This window comes from Macrotis lagotis, chromosome 2 (genome assembly GCF_037893015.1).
Source record: "Macrotis lagotis isolate mMagLag1 chromosome 2, bilby.v1.9.chrom.fasta, whole genome shotgun sequence".
Classification (NCBI taxonomy): domain Eukaryota; kingdom Metazoa; phylum Chordata; class Mammalia; order Peramelemorphia; family Peramelidae; genus Macrotis; species Macrotis lagotis.
The window spans coordinates 106,329,183-106,348,646 of record NC_133659.1 but is presented as its reverse complement, the minus strand read 5'-3'; the positions used below and the strand labels follow the sequence as shown (position 1 = coordinate 106,348,646).

The 19,464-nt window shown below is 37.1% G+C and overlaps 1 protein-coding gene across 1 annotated transcript in view; it reads left to right on the top strand.

Annotated features, from left to right (window-relative positions):
- RAB7B (RAB7B, member RAS oncogene family) overlaps positions 1-4,754 on the top strand; it is a 32,862-nt gene extending 28,108 nt beyond the window's left edge. Inside the window, exon 6 of the mRNA XM_074222509.1 lies at positions 1,131-4,754. Within this exon, the coding sequence (XP_074078610.1) occupies positions 1,131-1,211 (81 nt within the window). The 3' untranslated portion in view covers positions 1,212-4,754. The remainder of the gene's footprint in view (positions 1-1,130) is intronic.
- Positions 4,755-19,464: the final 14,710 nt, after the last annotated feature.

The following is a 19,464-nucleotide window of genomic DNA, read 5'->3' as shown; positions in this document are numbered from 1 at the left end:
GAAAGGGACATAGACAAACATGACAATTTTTCTACTACCTTTTTTTTTTAGTTATCTGCAAGGCAATGGGATTAAGTGACTTGCCCAAGATCACACAGCTAGGCAATTATTATGTGTCTGAGGTTGGATTTGAACTCAAGTCCTCCTGACTGCAGGGCTGGTGCTCTATCCACTGTGCTACCTAGCTGCCCCTGCTACTACCTTTCTAAATTTTAATTTTTAAAAACCCAGACCAGTGATTTCATTGGTTTCATTGATTTATTTAAACCAGAAACTGTGTCTTCATGGAAGTTGCCAGAGAAGAACTTCCTCATCTCAAGGAGATCGAGGCATTCTCTATAATTTATAGGGTAAAAGAAAAAATACACAGGTACAGAATTTGTTATACCTACATTTTTTTTTTTAGATTTTTCAAGGCAATGAATGGGGTTAAGTGGCTTGCCCAAGGCCACATGGCTAGGTAATTATTAAGCATCTGTGGTTGGTACTCCTGACTCCAAGGCCGGTGCTCTATTCACTGCACCACCTAGCCACCCCACCTACATTTTTCTTACTCTTCTTTGTATATGTAATGAGGAAGGCACCAGTGGGTGCAACAGTTTCTAAACTGCAAGTATAGGGGGAATATTGAGTTTTGGCAACAGATTAGATGATATGTTACATATAGTAAAATGTTTATGTTAATAAGGACTAAGTTCAAAAATTTTTTTAAAACTATGCAGAATCCATTTCCACTCAGTTTTGTTGTAGATTATGAAAAGTGATGATTTTGACAATAGGGAGGACCTGAAGGAAGGGGAATGGAGAAGATAAAACTGATGAGAGTCTTCTCTGTCTCACCCCAATCTAGGGAGCCTTCTGGTAGGAAGACCATCACTCTTACTACACCCATGCAATTTCCCAGGCCACTATAGATAAGAAGGCAAATTAAGATTAGCTAAATCCCTTAAGGACTTGGACTAAATTTGGGTTCTAAGTTCAATTTTTTGAGTGAACCAGGACAAATTGTTCTGGGTCTCAGTTGCCTCCTCAGGACAAAAGGAGGAAAACTCCCAGCCTCCATTGGACATTAGCAAAAAGAAAACCTCTGCCTCTGAATATGATTTCTGCTTTCCTTTTTCCTCTTACAGCATCGAGGGATTTTTGATAACTACTTGACTGATTCTATCAAGCTTTCACCAGCAGGGGAACCAAGGAATAAATGTTGCTGACGATGGAGAATCCCCTTTCAGAGACAGAAGCAACCCTAGGAAGGGGATAGCTGATTGTTCAGGACTGGTACTGGCTAGAAGATTGGGAGTCCCCTGCCCCTATACTCTGTAACCTTTGCCCTAGGTTGCTGGGACTTGGTGACAAAAGAAGGATCTTGATGATCTGCAAGTTCAAGCAAAGCATGGCAACTGACTGAGAGCAGAAGTATGAGGTTGCTGTGAACCCATCATAAAACAGTACGTGTTACTGCATAACAGCAGAGATATGGAAGATATATGGAATCATGAAGTTCTCCAGCTGGAAGTTTCTTCAGTTTCATAGCTAGATCTTAAGCAAGATTCAGAGTCTTGTAATCTGTCTGGCCCCTTCATTTTACAAATGAGGAAACTGAGGGTTTTTTAAAAGGGGCTAAGTGACTTAGCTAATGTCACAAGAATCAAAGATAGGATTTGAATCCAGGTCCTCTGCCTCTTCACTGTTCCAAGTTATTTCAATTTCTCCATTTTTCAGATAAGGAAACTGAGATAAGGAAGAGAAGTATTTGCTTATGATCACATGGCTAAAACTAGAAACCAAGTCTATAAAATTTCCAGTCCAATGTTTTGTTCTATCCTAAATCTTTCCTTGTTGAAAACTCTTCAGTAATATGGAATTTGAGTCAGGAAGGTATGGTTCAAATCCTATGTGATGCTACGCAAGTAATTTAGTCTCTCCTGGCCTTAGTTTACTTAAAATGATAGAGATGAACTCAATGACCTCTAAAAGTCCTTTACATCTCTAAATCTATGATCCTATGACTTCCTCACCCTCCCAAAAATGATGCCCCACAATTATCCTCATTAGGAACTTACCCTCCCCATCTTTCACCCCATACTAACTCCCCTGGCCCTGGGTGTGGACAGCCCAATTTGACAAACATTTCTTTGTTGGATTAAACATCCTTGGACAATCAGAACAGAGAGAGAGAGAGAGAGAGAGAGAGAGAGAGAGAGAGAGAGAGAGATGAACCACACCTCAGTGCCAAGTAAAGGTCTTTGGAATTGAGCCAACCACCTTCTGAGAAATACAGTCTTGTTATGGAAAATACTGAAGATCCGTGGACTAGAATACTGGGAAACCTCAATTACAGACCCAGTTGTGCCAAATTCCAAGTCAACCACTATGAACCTCAGTTTTCTCATCTACAAAATGAGGGCAATGCTATTGGCCCTGGAAAGATTATGGTTAGGCTCAAATGAGACATTCTTTGAAAACTATAATACTCTATACAAAAGAGAATTTACCTTGATAAGGTTCTAAAGGTGCCATCCCAGTGACAGAGCAAAGGGGCAAAAACAACTTTGCATCCTATGGGACAGGTGGCTTGAAGTAGGTATCCCTGTTTGAGAGGAAAAATCTTGGTTTCCCCTTAATTCCCCATGCCAGTACAAGGCATATCTCCTGTTCCTCTCCTCAGGTTGATAATATAATGCAGTGTAGTGCATCAGAAAGAGTGCCAGATTTCGAGTCAAAGGATCTGGGTTGAAATCCTGCTCTGCCACCTATTACCTATGTGACTGTAGCAGATTATTTAACCTGTTTAGACCCTAATTTCTACATCTGTTAGAAGTTGGCTTAGTCCACCTTCAAGGCTCCCATCAGTTTTCAATCTGTGATCCTAAGTTTCTGTCCAGAGCTGAGGGCCACAATCAGTCATGGGGAAATGGTGGAAGAAGGTAGAAAGGACAAAAGAGGGGTCCATGCTTTCTCCTTCTTTTCATTCCTTTGATGTCCCTTTGTGATAGGTGAATGATGAAGTGACTGAAGAAAACAAATGTTCGATCTTCTGAGCATTTTGATTTATTAAGCAATGCATGCCAATTTCTAATAAAGCAAAATGACACCTCCTAAGCTTAGTCTTGGGACCCCAAATACAGGGAAAGACAAACTTTTATACTTTTAAAAAACATTCAAATAAGATCATTAATTAAAAGGAAAAAAATAAAACATTGTGGTCCATTTGTTCAATTGTGTCTATCTCTACATGACCCCATGGACCATAGTACTACTCCAGGCCCTTCTATCCTTCATTATCTCTTGAAGTCTGTCCAAGCTTGTGTTCATTTTTTCTATGACACTATCCACTCATCTCATCCTTTGTCATCCCCTTTTCCTTTTGCCTTCAATCTTTCCCAACATTAGGGTCTTTTCCAGTGAGTCCCATTTTCTCATTATGTAGCCAAGGTAAAGCTTCAGCTATAGTATTTGACCTTCCAGTGAATAGCTTGAATTAATTCTTTCAATATTGACTGATTTGATTGTCTTTCTGTTCAAGGAAAATTCTCAAAAGCCTTCTCCAACACCATAATTCAAAAGCATCAGTTTCTGCAGTGTTTGCTGTAAGTCTCACTTCCATACATTGCTATAGGGAAAACCACAGTTTTGACTGTATGGACTTGGCAAGGTGATATCTTTGATTTCTAACTGAATAAAAGATTAAAGACTTTCCAAGTTGTGAGGGGAGAGTGAACAAGTCCAATTCCCTGAAATCAAAAAAGGAGGTTCCAAAGTGTCTGTAAGCAATCAAAGGAACATGGAAACAATCATTATGTGGCCAGTTTTCAGATAAGACCTATAGTTTGCCTGAGATGTATAATTGTGAGAAAACTTGCATTGATCTTTGCATCTAACTGGATTTCTAGGTCTTTAGTCAAGGATCTCAAAGCAACTAGTAGAGGTGGTCCATTTTCTAGCCATGCAAAACCAGGTTCGAACAATGCAATAATGTTTTCTCCAGATCCCCACAATTGAAATTTTCTCACAAGACAGAAATTGGACTAGGCACATAATTAAATAGAAAGAGAACTAAGCTAGCTCCAGAATTGACTTATTATGGAGTCAGTGTGGTTCACTCATTCCCAGCATTCACTACTTGCTATTCTAATCCCCTTCATCTCATCTTGGGAGAGTGCACTAATAGAAGTTGGCTTCAGGGCTGACTATTAAAAGTCCTCTAGGAAGGAAAATAGAAGGGAAATGGGAATAGGGGAGGGAAGATGGGGCTGTAGGTGATAGAAGAGAGGGAAGGCCAGGGGAGAGGGTGGTCCAATATAACACACTTTAGAAGAGGGACAGAGTGAAAAGAAAGAGAGAATAGAATAAATGGAGTGGGGGGCAATAGAACTGAGCAATAGCAACTGTGGGTAAAACAAAATTGAAGTGATTTCTCTGATGGACTCATGATAATGCTATCCATCCCAAAGACAGTGCTGATGGTGTCTGAATACAGACTGAAGCATACTTTTTCCCCCCTCTATTTTTCTTGAGGTTCTCTTTCCTTGTGAAGGGGGGGGATAATGTTTACTTTTGCAACATGACAATTATAGTAATTTTTTCATAACTACACATTTTTAACCTATGCCAAATAACTTACTTTCTCAATGGGAGGAACAGGGTGGGAGCAAGGGAGAGAATTTGGAACTCAAGGTTTTGGAAATAAATGTTGAAACTTGCTTTTGGATGTAGCTGGGGGGAAATTTTTTTAAATAAAAAATTAAATTTTAAAAAAAGTCCTCAAGGAGATGTCCTGCCTTTGGGAAAGCACATGAAACCAAGATGGGGCTGGAGGGAGTAAGAAAAACTGCGGGTGGATTGGAAAGTCTCTGTAGGGAGCAAGAAGACAGTGTATATGGACAATCGGCCACAAGAGGTCAGTAGTACTATTTTCTTGCAGGTTTCCCCGTTTCAGAAGTTTGGGTTTGGGAGTCCAGATATTTCCAAAATGGTAGAGAGAATCCTGGTCACCAGTCACTTATTGAACCTGCTAACGAGGGAATAGTCAGCTGCTAAAATATCTCTTCTTAGGGATTCCAAATAGTAGGAAGGATGCTGGTGTATAAGCAATTTGTGGTTAGCAGTTAGCCATCATTTAATGGCATGGAGACAGTTCAATAAGAGGCAAAGGAGGATAGAATCTGGCAAGACTGGATAGTTTGATGTGAACTAATGGAATGTATTTGAGAAGAGATTAGTAAGGACTTTGAATGGGAGAAGGGAGTTCCCTATAGCCCAGGATGGATTTCCTACGTCATGATGGAAAGAGAAGGTGGAAAAGAGGGAGAGGCAGTTGGGTGTCAGTCCAGATTTATGCTTCACACTGTTTCTGTGCTCATATAAACATCATTAATCATGAATAATATTGCTTCTCTGAAATGTACCCGCTCAGCATTTCCTGATTGCTGCCCCTAGACACACTGTGGTGTCATCAGAATACCCATCTCTCATGGTGGTAGCCTATTATTGTTATTAAACAGCAGCTAGCTTTTCCCAACTCTAACTCCAGAATAGGGTACAACTCATGTTTCTTCATGCTTCAGTTTTCCCATCTATAAAATGGAGAGGTTGAACTAGAAGAACTCTGAGATCCCTTTCACCTCAAACATCCTGTAGTTTTTATAACTCTTCAGTCAAGAATCACCCAGTTTTCTGGAAGTTAATTGATACATCAAACATTTTGTGGAATCACTTGGTTAACTAGATCTTTCCCCCTTCTCTTTCTACCAAAGTAAATTTTTTTTAATCACATACAATTGATGTTTTCTCTATCACTATAGGAATAGAATTTAGGACTCCCAAAAGGAGGTGGGATGGACATCTCGTGTTCCCAGTTGACAGTCCATTTAAGGATGGAAGAGAGAGTTTCCTGTACATTCACTGGGTATCTCTTCCCCAGGATAAATGGTATAATACCACATCTTCCTTGGATCTGGGACTCTTTCAACTTCTAATAGGACTCTGAGTGAATTCATACAATATTTCCAACTTCCATACGAAAATAATGCTCCTTCCTCCACACCAGTGATGTCAACTGACATAAAAGCATAGGAGACATAATAGGAAAAGTTTTTAGGGGCAGTCATTTAATTACAGCTCCCAATGGAATCAGAAAGTGTGAGATCTGAATAAAATCAAGACCAGACTGGGGTCCCAGAACACAGAGCATCTACTGATTTTAATTAAATAATCAGGGGAAGATGGAACCCAAGTCCCAGAAGCTGGTGTGGAATGACCCTGCCCCTCATCACAAAGAACAAAACTAGAGCTAAGCATGTTGGCATCTGGACACTAAGGAGATTAGAAGGGGAAAGAGAATGATTATCTCTTTTGTAAGGAGTAGGGAGCAGAGGGCAGAGGAATTGCTTCACTAAAGAGATACCACTTATAGACTTCTCATGTCTGTCTTCTTCCTCTGGGGCTCAGTTTGACTATTAGTAATCCCCAAAGAGAATGGAGACCATAGGACCTCCCTTCTTTTTTTTTTTTTTTTGGCAAGACTTTCCCAAGGGCACACAACTAGATGATTATTAAGTGTCTGAGGTTAAATTTGAACTCAGGTTCTCCTGAGTCCTAGGTCGTTGTTCTATCCACTGTACCACCTAGCTGCCCCAAGACCTCCCTTTTTGTTTTTTGCAAGGCAAATGGGGTTAAGTGGCTTGCCCAAGGCCACACAGCTAGGTAATTATTAAGTGTCTGAGACCAGATTTGAACCCAGGTACTCCTGACTCCAAGGCCAGTACTTTATCCACTACAACACCTAGATGCCCCGAGACCTCCCTTCTTAATAGATTCCCTCAGAGTTATTAAAACAAACTTAAAACAGTCCTCAACTGTAAGACCAATATCTTCAGGAAAACAGCATTATATTATTTAAGTTTAAAGTTTCACTAAGACTTTTGGGCCATCCTCTATTTAGTGCCCACTGTGTCCAGTCTGGAATAGGCAAATTATATTCCTATCTATGCAGTGGTCACTGGTTTGGGAGCTAGATTTGATTTCAAATCTTAAACCTGATGCTTCCCAACTAGGAGACTTTGAGCAAATGACTTCCACCCTCTAGAATTCGCCACACAAAATAGAAACAATAATCATATCACTATTTTGCAAGGTTGTTTTAAAGTAATAACTTTGTAAATAGTAAAATATCATATATATGAATTATTATTATGAGTTTTTTATTATAGTTTCCCTTATGGAGCTTTCTGGTATTTTTTGGTTTGTTTGTTTTTTGGCAAGACAACAGGTTAAATGACTTGCCCAAGGTCACACAGCTAATAAGTATTAAGTCTCTAAGGCTGGATTTGAAATCAGGTCCTGCTGACTCTAAGGCCAGTGCTCTACCTACTGTGCCAACCAGATTCCCCCTCCTTAAGAAGCTTCAATTTAGATAAGCTTCATTCACCAAACATTTATTAAGCATCTTGTGTTTGCAGAACATTATGCTGGATGATAGATTAAAAAGAAATTTGAGCCTATCCTATAGGAACTGACCATCTAGCAGGTAGTTGGAGTAGTAATGGGGAGGGAAGTATATACAAATGTTCTAATTCCTTGAACAGTGGAAAAAAATTCATTGATTTTTGGCAAGCCATAAGATTTACAGATAAACATTCAATGATTTAAAAAAAAATAAAGGAGAAATGCCAGGACAAAACACATAGTAAGGCATCTGAATCCTTACCTAAAGTGATCAGAGTGGGGATAGAGTTAATCAGACAGGGATTCCTGTAGGAATAAAATTTTAACTTAGATTTTATAGTTGAAAAGGGACATGAATTGAAGGAAAACAGTGAAAAGGGATCCCAAGAAAAGGGAAATGATCTGTACAAGAGCCAAGGGGAAATAGAGAACAAACTTACATGGCTTTAATGAGGTCTCTTTTTGAAGAAGTAATTTTAAAAAAGATTAGTTTGAAAAAAGTGGCAATTTGTGAGAAGAAGAGATAATGAAAGAGTCTTGAATTCTGGACTAAAGAGTTTGGGTTTGATGCAAAAGAATTTGATGGTGGATGTATCACCCTGAGAGGGTAAGAAGCTATACTTAACCCCTGTTTATAAATCCTCTCACCAATGGGAGTGATAGTGTGACAGTGAGGAGGGAAAAAAGTAAGGATGTATTTTCCTTTGAGGAGGGGTCCTCTGTTAGTTTTTGTCTTAGAAATAATAATTTAACAAATTTAAGGTCCAGGGTTTGGCCTAAAAAAGGAGCAAAACAGAATTAGTTTAATATACATATTTATTAATATTTCTCTAAGTTCACTGATTATGCAGGTGTGGAGGGGGGATCTGACTAGAGAGTCAAACCCCTAAAGATACAACTTGGACCTTTGGTCCTTAAAAGTACCACTATCCAAAGGTGAACTCTGAAAAGCTAGGGGATGACCATCAACTTAGAATGAGACTGGATATCAGACATGCCTACTAAGGGTATGTCCAGGAGAACATGCGAGGAGGGATGGCTCCTCCCAAAGGGATGGGTCCTCCCACAGCCAGAATTTTTGTGTCTTCTCAATTATGCCAGGACCTCCACAAATGTGAATCTCCCTCCCCTTCATGATGTCAGTACATCCAGTGACTTTTGTAGTGACTTCATTTGTTTTGGTTTGAGACTGATATGTTTTCTTTTTTCCTCTATATGTCCTTAAATTTTCAAGAGATCATTACAGACACAGAAAACTTGTACTCTCAGCTTTGAATTAAAAGAAAGATGGCAGAGTCTATTCTTTTTCTTCTGGAGAAGAGCTATCACCTCAGTTGCATGCTCTCACTGAGGTACAGTAAGTGATAGCAAGCAGCGAGAAGATAGAGTAATAGAAACAGATGGCATGCATGATAGCCAAGGAGCAAGCTTAAGAGAGAGCAACCTAGAGCAAAGAGCAGGCTCATTACCTTCACATTACCAGAAGATATAGTGGCCTTCTAATTTTATTTTAAAGTATTCTTTTCAAAAACAGACCAACCAGCAGCTAATTATAGGGTACAAGCATTTAGATTGTCTTTGATACCTATCCTCCTGCTGGCAGAACTAACAACCCTATGACTTGGTGTTAGAAAATTCCCTTTAATCAGTTTTTGATAAACAACCCACATTCCCCTCAAAACACTTTAAGAACATCCTTCCAACAACCCACAAAATTATTGGGGGTAGAGAGCTCTGAATCTTAGGCACAATGGTTTTCCTTATTGCTAAGATATTTTGGGTTCCCTGAGTAAATTAATCTTAGCGTGTGCACAAGCACACACAAAAACACCTCCCAAGATAAGAAATGGACTTTACTGCCTTTTTCTTGGTTTACGTTTTTGCTTTAATCATACATATATAACTTTCTAGGAGTCCTATATTTAAGTGGTCCTATTTTGAGAAATTTTCAAAATTGTGCCCTAAAAAGATACACATTTAAGTGCCTATTATATGCCAGGTCCTCTGCTGAGTGCTTTACAAATATTACTTCCTAAGAGTCATCTCTGAGAGATGATCAAAGATCTTCCCATCTCCTAGAAATATTATTTTGTTTTTGTTTTTCCCTAGGAATGCTGACTCAGTAGTAACCAGGTTATATTGTCTATTAGAAGTAGGCTGATATCAGTAAAATTTTCAGTGTGAGCACTTACATCACAGACAAATGTCACAAATGCCACAAATTAGGGCTTGGTTTACTGTTTTGAGGTTTAAGACTTAAGAAAGGGATAGAGAAAATGTTATTAATGCAAAGACTTAAGTTTGTACGGCCTTTTCAGAGAGCTTCTTGTTAAACATTTACCAGCAAAGAAACCCCTGGTTCTATTCTATACTCTCTTGAAGTTTGTCTGTCCTTGCTCTTTAAATTTGATGTTGTTGTTGTTTGTCTTTCAAAGAAGACTATGACATCAGTGAGGTGATGCCATGCAGGCTTGGCTTTTTATAGCTGTCTTTCCCAAGTCACAATTTGACTGAGGCAACACCCATTCAGTTATTAAGACTAAGTAAGAAATTAGGCAAAGAATGGCCTGTTTTACCTAGTAAATAGGAAAAACAATATGCCTGGGAGGGGAAGGAAGGAAAGAAGAGAGGAAGGGAGGGGGGGAGGGCAGGCAGTGTATCCCAATCTGCCAGTAGTGGACTCCAATTACTCAGAGAGGTTGCTGTTTGGCCTTCGTTCTCAAAGAAAACCATGTCATCAGGGAGCTGATGCTATGACATGCAAGTGACTTGGATTTAGTGAGGAAGTACTGTGCAAAGTCACAAGTTTCACTTTCTCCTCCAGAGCTATCTGGGTCCAGTGGCCAGATATGGAACAGGACACGTATGGATGTAGTTGGAAACCTTGACTTTTAAAATTAGATCTTTCCCAAGTCGCAGTTTGACTGAGTCTAGGAGGAAAAGATACTCAGGGTTTCTGGCCAAAATAGAAACAACTGCTATTTACATTCACTCTGAGAGCATCAGGGCCCAAACAATGATCAGCAAAAAATTCCTAATTCTATTCCCCTCTCTCCTTATGGAGTAATATGGAAGAACTTCCATTCTTCTCATTAAATTGCATGGCTCCCCAGTTCCCCTTGAGTCAAATATAAACTCATTTGTTTAGCATTTAAAGCCATTGATACCAGACACTGAGTTCTTTTCTTGAACTTAACTACTAAGCATTCAAATTCTACCACACAGAGCAGAGTGGCTGACCATGTTGTTCAAATGCCAAATATACATTTGCCAAAAAGACTATTTTATGGAGAACTCACATAGTGCTTCAAGCTGGGCAAGCACTCACATAGTGGTCAGAAAAAGCAATATATTCTCAAGGTCTTTCTTAAGAATTTTGGAATTGTGCAGAATGAGAGACACTGGCATAGGACCACCCAGCATGGTGTGGAAAAGGTGCTGCGCTCCATGAAAAAAGCAGGATTAAAATAGATCAAAAGAAATCTGCACAAATTCTGAGAATCCACCCCAAATTTGCAACCAACCTGTGGGAGAGTATTCTGAGCTCTGATTAGCCACAATCAGAAATACTGCAACTTGACTCTTACATAATGATGTCATTTTGGTCTTCTTTGAGAACAAAGGACAAACCTTAAATCAACTTTACATCTTGATTCGACTTTGATCCTCTTTACTCACAGTCCAGTCCAGTCAGACTGGTCTCCTAGCTGTTCCTCATACATAACATTCCACCTCCCACCCCTGTGGCTTCATACTTACTGATTTGCAATGCCTAGAATACTCTTCCTCTTCATCTCCATGTTTCAGAATCCCCTAATCTCCTTCAAGACTCAGCTTGTCTCCCCTTTCACGAACATGTGTTTTCCTGATGTCCCCATCTGATAATGCTTCTCTCTCAAAATCCTCTTTTATTTATTTTGTATCTGGTGTCCTCTCCAAATAAACTAGAAGCTCCTTGAGGAGAGGGACTATTTTTTTGTTTGTTTTTGTCAATGTATCTACGACACTTAGCACAGTCTCTAACAAATAGTAGGCAGTGACAGAATTCTAGAATTAAAATCTGGACAAGTCAATAATCTGGACAAGTCAATTAATCTTTCACTCCCAATTTCCTCAACTATAAAATGGAGATAATAACAGCATAGAGCTGCTATGAAGATCAAATGAGATAATTTTAAGTAAAATGCTTTACAAACCAGAAAGTTCTATATACTATATATTATAAATATTTATTAGTAGATTGAATTACTCTACCAGACTTTGTTATTCATCCTTCATTCTAGAAGATAATCAATGACAACATAAGGATAATGTCTTGACTTTAGCATGAATTGAAGTGAGGCAGAGTTACACAATATCATCATCCTTACTCTCTCCTCCAGAGTCATCAGATTCCAGTGGCAAGATAAAAGTCAAGGTGACTGGCAATGCCCTCTTACCAGATTTTAAACTAAAAAGTAGTTTTGAGGACAATCCATTATAGTGGAAATCTATACCTGTTTCCTGGAGCCCTGAGGTAGCCCCTGAAAATGACTTCCCTCTTTTCTTCCCCTACCTCTAGCATGCTTTGAATTCAAGGACATGCAGATTCTTATAGAAATTTAGAGAAAATATAGTATAAAGGAAAGTATGCTAGATCCTGGTTACCCTTGAGCAAATCCCTATGGGCATCAGTTTTCTCTTCTATAAAATGAAAGGCTTAGACCAGATTAGAGGTGTCAATCTGTACAACACTCTTGAGTACAGACCTATTCAGATAAAAATGTAATTGGGAAATGTTTAGCAAAATATATAAAAACACAATAGAATGAAGGTAATGTTAATATGTGGTTTTCTAGGTCCATACATACATGCAGAGATCCTTATATGGCTTAGTGGCCCCCATTTCTATAGTTTGACAACACTGGAAGACAAGCTCACTTAGGTCTCATCAAGTTTTTCTATTCTATGATTAATAAAATAAATTTCGTGAATTTAGGTCATAGAGCTAAAATCATGGCACTGAAATAAGTGCCTTTGTAGCAGGAAGACAGAAACTTGTTCCCATCTATCTCAATCTTTTCTCCCCATTCTTTTGGGTCCTGTTCTCTCCTTACTTCCCAAGCCCCAATCTCTTCCCTATTAGCATTAATAGTATCTATTTAGGTGAAATAGTACCTATTGGGGGCAGCTGGGTGGCACAGTGAATAGAGCACCAGCCCTGGAATCAGGAATACCTGAGTTCAAATTCAGCCTCAGACAATTAATAATTACCTTGCTGTGTGGCCTTGGGCAAGCCACTTAACCCCATTTGCCTTACAAAAACCTAAAAAAAAAAAATAGTACCTATTTAGGTGGAAATAATTCCCTCTCCCCCAGTATCTTCTGAGATGGAATTGTTCAGAATTGACCAATCTAGCCATAAATATCTGGCCATTGATTGATAGCTTGGGAAGTCACTCAAAGAGGGTTTAATTTTTGTCTTTTTATCCCCAGGTACATCATAGTCCTAGACACATAGCAGGTATTGATAAATACTACTTAATTGATTGATTAGGTAAAGTGAAGCACAGGTAAGATGACATGCCTAGTAATAGCTAGTTGATCCAAGTTGTTAACCAATTACCCTACTTGCTTATTTCCTTTCTGACTTCCTTCTTCTTTTTTCCTATACATTTGTTGAATCATTCTTCCCAGACTTAACAATATGAAAGATGAGTAGTACAGTAGCTACAGCACTGGACCTGGAGGCAGTAAATCCTGAGTTCAATTTTGGTCTCAGACACTTACTAGTCATGTAAAACTGGGTGAGTCACATCTCTGTTTACCTCAATTTCCTTATCTGTCAATGGTTCTCTTCAAAAATGAAGGATGAACAACAAAATGGGGATAAAAATATCATTTATCTCCAGAGATTATTGTGAGGATCAAATGAAATAATCATTGTAAAGTGCTTAGCATACCGTTTGACCCTTGTAAGTGCTATATAAATATTAGACACTATTACTGGCAGAGACAGAATTACTTATTCTAAATTTAGCATTATTTTCTCTATGCTTCTTGCTGTCAAAACACACACAAACTCCTCAGTAGTTACTGTGCTTTAGATCTTTGAATTTTTTTAGGGTTTTTCACTGAACGTAAATGTTCAGTGGAATGTAAAAACATGAATCAGCCAAGCAGAAAAATGGATAGAGTATTAAATCCAGAATCAGAAAGACCTGAGTTAAAATCCTACCTCAACCATTTATTAGCTATGTGACCCTGCTCAAGTCCCTTAAAGTCTGTTTGCCTCAGTTTCCTCATCTATAAAATGGGGATAAAAAAACTCCCAAGAGTTGTTGTGAGAATCAAATGAGATGTTAATAAACCACTTTGAAGAACTGTATAAATACTCTGGTATATATCATATTTAACACTCTAACATATTATTGCATACATGTGTGTGTATTTATATATATATATGTATGTATATGTGTGTATACACACACACAAATACATATAATTAGTCTGATAGAGAAGCTGAAAAAATCTAGATTCATATGTATATTAACTGTGTGATCCTGGAATAATCACCTCACCTTCTCAGTACTTTAAGGTTAAGTCCAGAGAGGGTGTCAACCTGCATTAGCAAAGGGAAGTTCCTCATTGCAGAATTCCTTGTGTCAATGAAATCACAGGTTCAATACTTATCTCTTATCTTATATACAATACCTGACCCTGAATAGAGGTAACAGATTGGATTTCCACATATGCACCTGTTCTTTTCCAGTAATTCCTGAGTAACTAACTCACTCGTGTTTCTCACTGTTTGAATTCCTGATGTCGGTGGAACCAAGGTCTAAGGGTGTATGAAGAGAATGGGGGGTCAGCATCTGCAGTTGGAGGGCCTCTGAAATTTAGACTCTTCTCCAGAGGAGCAGAGAGCTTAATCAAGAATATAGTACTGGACTAGTAGTCAGTTAGCCAATAAATAGGCCAGATGCCATACTAAGCATTGGGAAAACTAGAAAAGGCAAAAAATAATCTCTGCCCTCAAAGAACTCTCAGTCTAATGGGGGGAAACAACTATGTACAAATAAACTATAGTCAAAATAAAAAGAAAGTAATTACAGAAGGAAGGAACTAGAATGAAACAAAATTGGAAAAGTTTCTCATACAACAGGGCTGTCCAACCTTACTTTTAAAAGTTTTTATTCCCTGAGGAATATAGATGCAAAAATTCTAAATAAAATCTTAGCAAAACAATTACAACAAGTCATCACTAGGATAATACATTATGATCAAGTAGGATTTATTCCAGGAATGCAGGGTTGGTTCAATATTAGGAAAACTTAGTATACTCAATTATATCAACAACAAACCTATCAGGAATCATATGATCATATCAATAGATGCTGAAAAAGCGTTTGACAAAATACAGCATCCATTCCTATTAAAAACACTAGAGAGTGTAGGAATAAATGGACTGTTCCTTAAAATAATTAGCAGTATCTATCTGAAACCATCAACAAGCATTATATTCAATGGGGAGAGGCTAGAGGCATTCCCAATAAGATCAGGGGTGAAACAAGGGTGCCCATTATCACCACTACTATTCAATATTGTATTAGAAATGTTAGCATCAGCAATTAGAGAAGAAAAAGAAATTAAAGGAATTAGAATTGGGAAGGAAGAGACAAAACTCTCACTCTTCGCAGATGACATGATGGTCTACCTAGAGAATCCCAAGAAATCATCTAAAAAACTACTGGAAACAATTAGCAATTTTAGCAAAGTTGCAGGTTATAAAACAAACCCTCATAAATCGTCAACTTTTCTATATATGTCTAGCAAGAAACAGCAGGAAGAGCTAGAAAGAGAAATCCCATTCAAAGTAACCTCAGACAATATAAAATATTTGGGAGTCTATTTGCCAAGACAGACTCAGAATCTTTTTGAAAACAATTATAAAACATTTCTCACACAAATTAAATCAGATTTAAATAACTGGGCAAATACTGCTCATGGATAGGTAGAGCTAATATAATAAAAATGACAATTCTACCAAAACTAAACTATCTGTTTAGTGCCCTACCAATCAAAATTCCAAAAAATTAATTTAAAGAGTTAAAAGTTTTTATTGAAACAGACAATAAGTTTTGATTTGCCATTTTAGTGAGAGCTTTGTGGTAGCTTGGCTTCGTTTACTAAAGCATTTAGTAAACCCACAAGTGGCCTGCAGTTAGCTCTTTGGACCATTCTGTTGTAGAAAGTAAGGGTGACAGAGAAAAGGAAGGAGAACATCCCCAAGTATGGGGGCCAGTCAATGGAAATAATGATAATCTTTCTTTTTAGGGTTTTTTTTGCAAGGCAAACGGGGTTAAGTGGTTTGCCCAAGGCCACACAACTAGGTAATTATTAAGTGTCTGAGACCAGATTTGAACTCAGGTACTCCTGACTCCAGGGCCAGTACTCTATTCACTGTACCACCTAACTGCCCTGATAATCTTTTTTTTTAATTCAACCTTTTCTGGTCCTAAACCAAATCTGGGATCTATGGCTGGTCTCCAGACCACTCAGACCAACTAGGATCCATTTGCACAGTGTGAGATCTTGGCCAGGCAGCTTAGCTTTTCTTTTATTATTTGTTTGTTTGTTTATTATTCATCCATATGCACATGTATATTTTTAAGATACAAAATTTTCTGTGATCCTCCCTTCCCACCCTCTTCCCCTCAGTGTCAAACAGTCACAATAGCATTGTATATATACATATTTTTGACAAATATGTTTACAGATTAATCATTTTCAGTTTGAAGAATTAAGATTAAGGGAAAGAAATACAAAAGAGATAATTTTTATAAAATGTTCATCAGATTCTGAAGGGTTGTTTTGTTTTGTTTTGTTTTCTTCCTCTGGATGGGGATAATATTGTACATAGCTGATTTAATATGGTTGTCCTAGCTCTCTGAATTGTTGAGAGGAGTTGTTTCCATCAAGGTTGATCATCTCATGATGTTGTTGTTAATGTATACATTATTCTCTTGGTTCTGCTCCCTTCACTCAGATACTGTAAGTCATTGCATACTTCTCTAGAGTCAGACCATCTATAATTTCTTATAGAACAACAATATTCATGTACCATAACTTGTTTAGCCATTCCCCAATTGATGGTCATCCCCTCAATTTCCATTTCTTTGCCACTATAAAAAGAACTGCTATGAATATTTTGGAAATGGGACTTTTCCTATTTTTTCGTATTTCTTCTGGAATTGCTGGGTCAAAGGGAATGACCTAAATTTTTATCATTCTTTGGGCATAGTTACATATTACTCTCCAGAATGGTTGGATCCATTCACAACTTTGCCAGCAATGCATTAATGTACCAATCTTCCCACAAACTCTCCAACATTGATCATTTTCCCTTTTTTTCTCATCTTGGCCGATCTGAGAGGTGTGAGGTGATACCTTATAGTTGTTTTAATTTGCATTTCTCTAATCAGTATTTTTATATGATTTTATATAGCTATAATTTCTTAATTTGAAAATTGTCTACTCATATCCTTTGACCATTAATCAACTGGGGGATGACTTTTAACCTTATAAATTTAATACAATTCTCTATATATTTTAGAAATGAGACCTTCATCAGAACTCCTAATCATGAAGATTATTTCCCAGCTTTCTGCTTTCCTTCTAATTTTGCCAGTATTTATTTTATTAGTGCAAAAGTTTTTTTAATTTAATTTAGTCAAAATCATTCATTTTGCAGTTTATAATGTACTCTAATTCTTGTTTGGTCATAAATATATCCCCTTTCCATAGATCTGATAGATAGAATATTTCTTGGTCTATTAATTTATCTATGGTGTCACCCTTTATGTCTAAATTCTGTGCCCATTTTGACCTTATTTTAGTGTAAGGTATGAGATGTATGTCTATGCCTAATTTTTGCCATACTCTTCTCCAATTTTCCCAACAACTTTTGACAAGTAGTGAGTTCTTACCCCAGAAGCTGATGTCTTTGAGTTTGTCAAACAGTAAATTGAGCTCATTTACTGCATTTGAACCCATCCTAATACACTGATCCATTACTTTATTTCTTAATCAGTATCAGGCAGTTTTGATGACTGCCACTTTATAGTATATAGTTTTACATCTGGTAGAGCTAGACCACCATCCTTTACATTTTTTTTCATTGATTCTCTTGCTATTCTTGACCTTTTGTTGCTCCATATGAATTTTGTTACTATTTTTTTCTAGCTTGGTAAAATATTTATTTGATAGTTTGGTGTGGCACTGAATAGGTTATTTAATTTGGGTAAAATTGTCATTTTTATTATATTAGCTCAACCTAACCATGAGAAATTGACATTTTTCCAGTATTTAGATCTGATTTTATTTGGGTGAGAAGTAGTTTATAATTGTCATACAGTTTCTGGGTTTGTCTTGGGAGAAAGATTCCCAAGTATTTAATGTTGTCTACAGTTACATTAGATGGATTTCTCTTTACATCTCTTGCTCTTGGGTTTTGCTGTTCATATATAGAAATGCTGGTGATTTGTGTGGGTTTATTTTATATCCTACTACTTTGCTGAATTTGTTAATTGTTTCAAAGAGTTTTTTAGATGATTTTCTCCAGTTCTCTAAGTATATCATCATATCATCTGCAAAGAGTGAAAGCTTTGCTTCCTCATTGCCAATTCTGATTCCTTCAATTTCTTTTTCTTCTCTTATTGCTACTGCTAGCATTTCTAATACTGTACTGAATAGTAATAGTGATAATAGGCATCCTTGTTTCACCCCTGATTATGTTGGAAATGCTCTGAGTTTATTCCCATTATATATATATATATATATATATATATATATGTATGTAATTTATTGATGGTTTTAAATAGAAATTATTATTTTAAGGAAAACTCCATTTATTCCTAAACTTTCTTGTATTTTTAATAGGAATGGATGTTGTATTTTTAAATTTATTTTTATTAAAGATATTATTTGAGTTTTACAATTTTCCCCCCAATCTTGCTTCCCTCACCCCCACCCCCACCCCCACGGAAAGCACTCTCTCAGTCTACTTTGTTTCCATGTTGTACCTTGATCCAAATTGGGTGTGATGAGAGAGAAATCATATCCTTAAGGAAGAGAAGTCTAAGAGGTAACAAGATCAGACAATAAGATATCTGTTTTTGCTAAATTAAAGGGAATAGTCCTTGCACTTTGTTCAAACTCCACAGCTCCTATCTGTATACAGATATCTGTATACTCTCCTTTGCAGACAGCCCAAAATTGTTCCTGATTGTTGTGGATGTTGTATTTTATCAAAGGTTTTTGCAGCATCTATTGAGATAATCACATGATTTCTATTGGTTTTGCTATTGAAATATTCAATTTTGTTGAGTGTTTTTCTAATATTGAATCATCCGTCTACCTAGTATAAATCCTACTTGATCATGATGTATGATTCTAGTAATAACTTGCTATTATCTCATTGCTAAAATTTTATTTAAGATTTTTGTATCAATCTTCATTAGGAAGATTGGTCTATAATTTTCTTTGGTAAAACTCCTTTCTTCTCCTATTTTTTAAATAGTTTATGTAGAATAGGAAATAATTTTTCCTTAAATCTTTGGTAGAATTCACTTGAAATCCATCTTTTCCCCAGGAAATTTATTGATGGTTTCTTCAATTTCTTTTTCTGAAATGAGGCTATTTAAGTAATTTATTTCCTCTTCTGTTAATCTGGGAAGTTTGCATTTTTGTAAATATTCATCCATTTAACTCAGGTTATCCCATCTATTGGCATCAGTTTGGCAAAGTAGCTCTTTAATTATTTCTTTAATTTCCTCCCAATTGATGGTTGGTTCACTTTTTTCATTTTTGATACTAGTAATTTGTTATCTTCTTTTTTTAATCAGATTAACCAAAGGTTTGTCTATTTTCTTGACTTTTTCATAAAACCAACTCTTAATTTTATTTATGAAATCAATGGTTTTCTTGCTTTCAATTTTATTAATCTCTCCCTTGATTTTCAGAATTTCTAATTTGGTA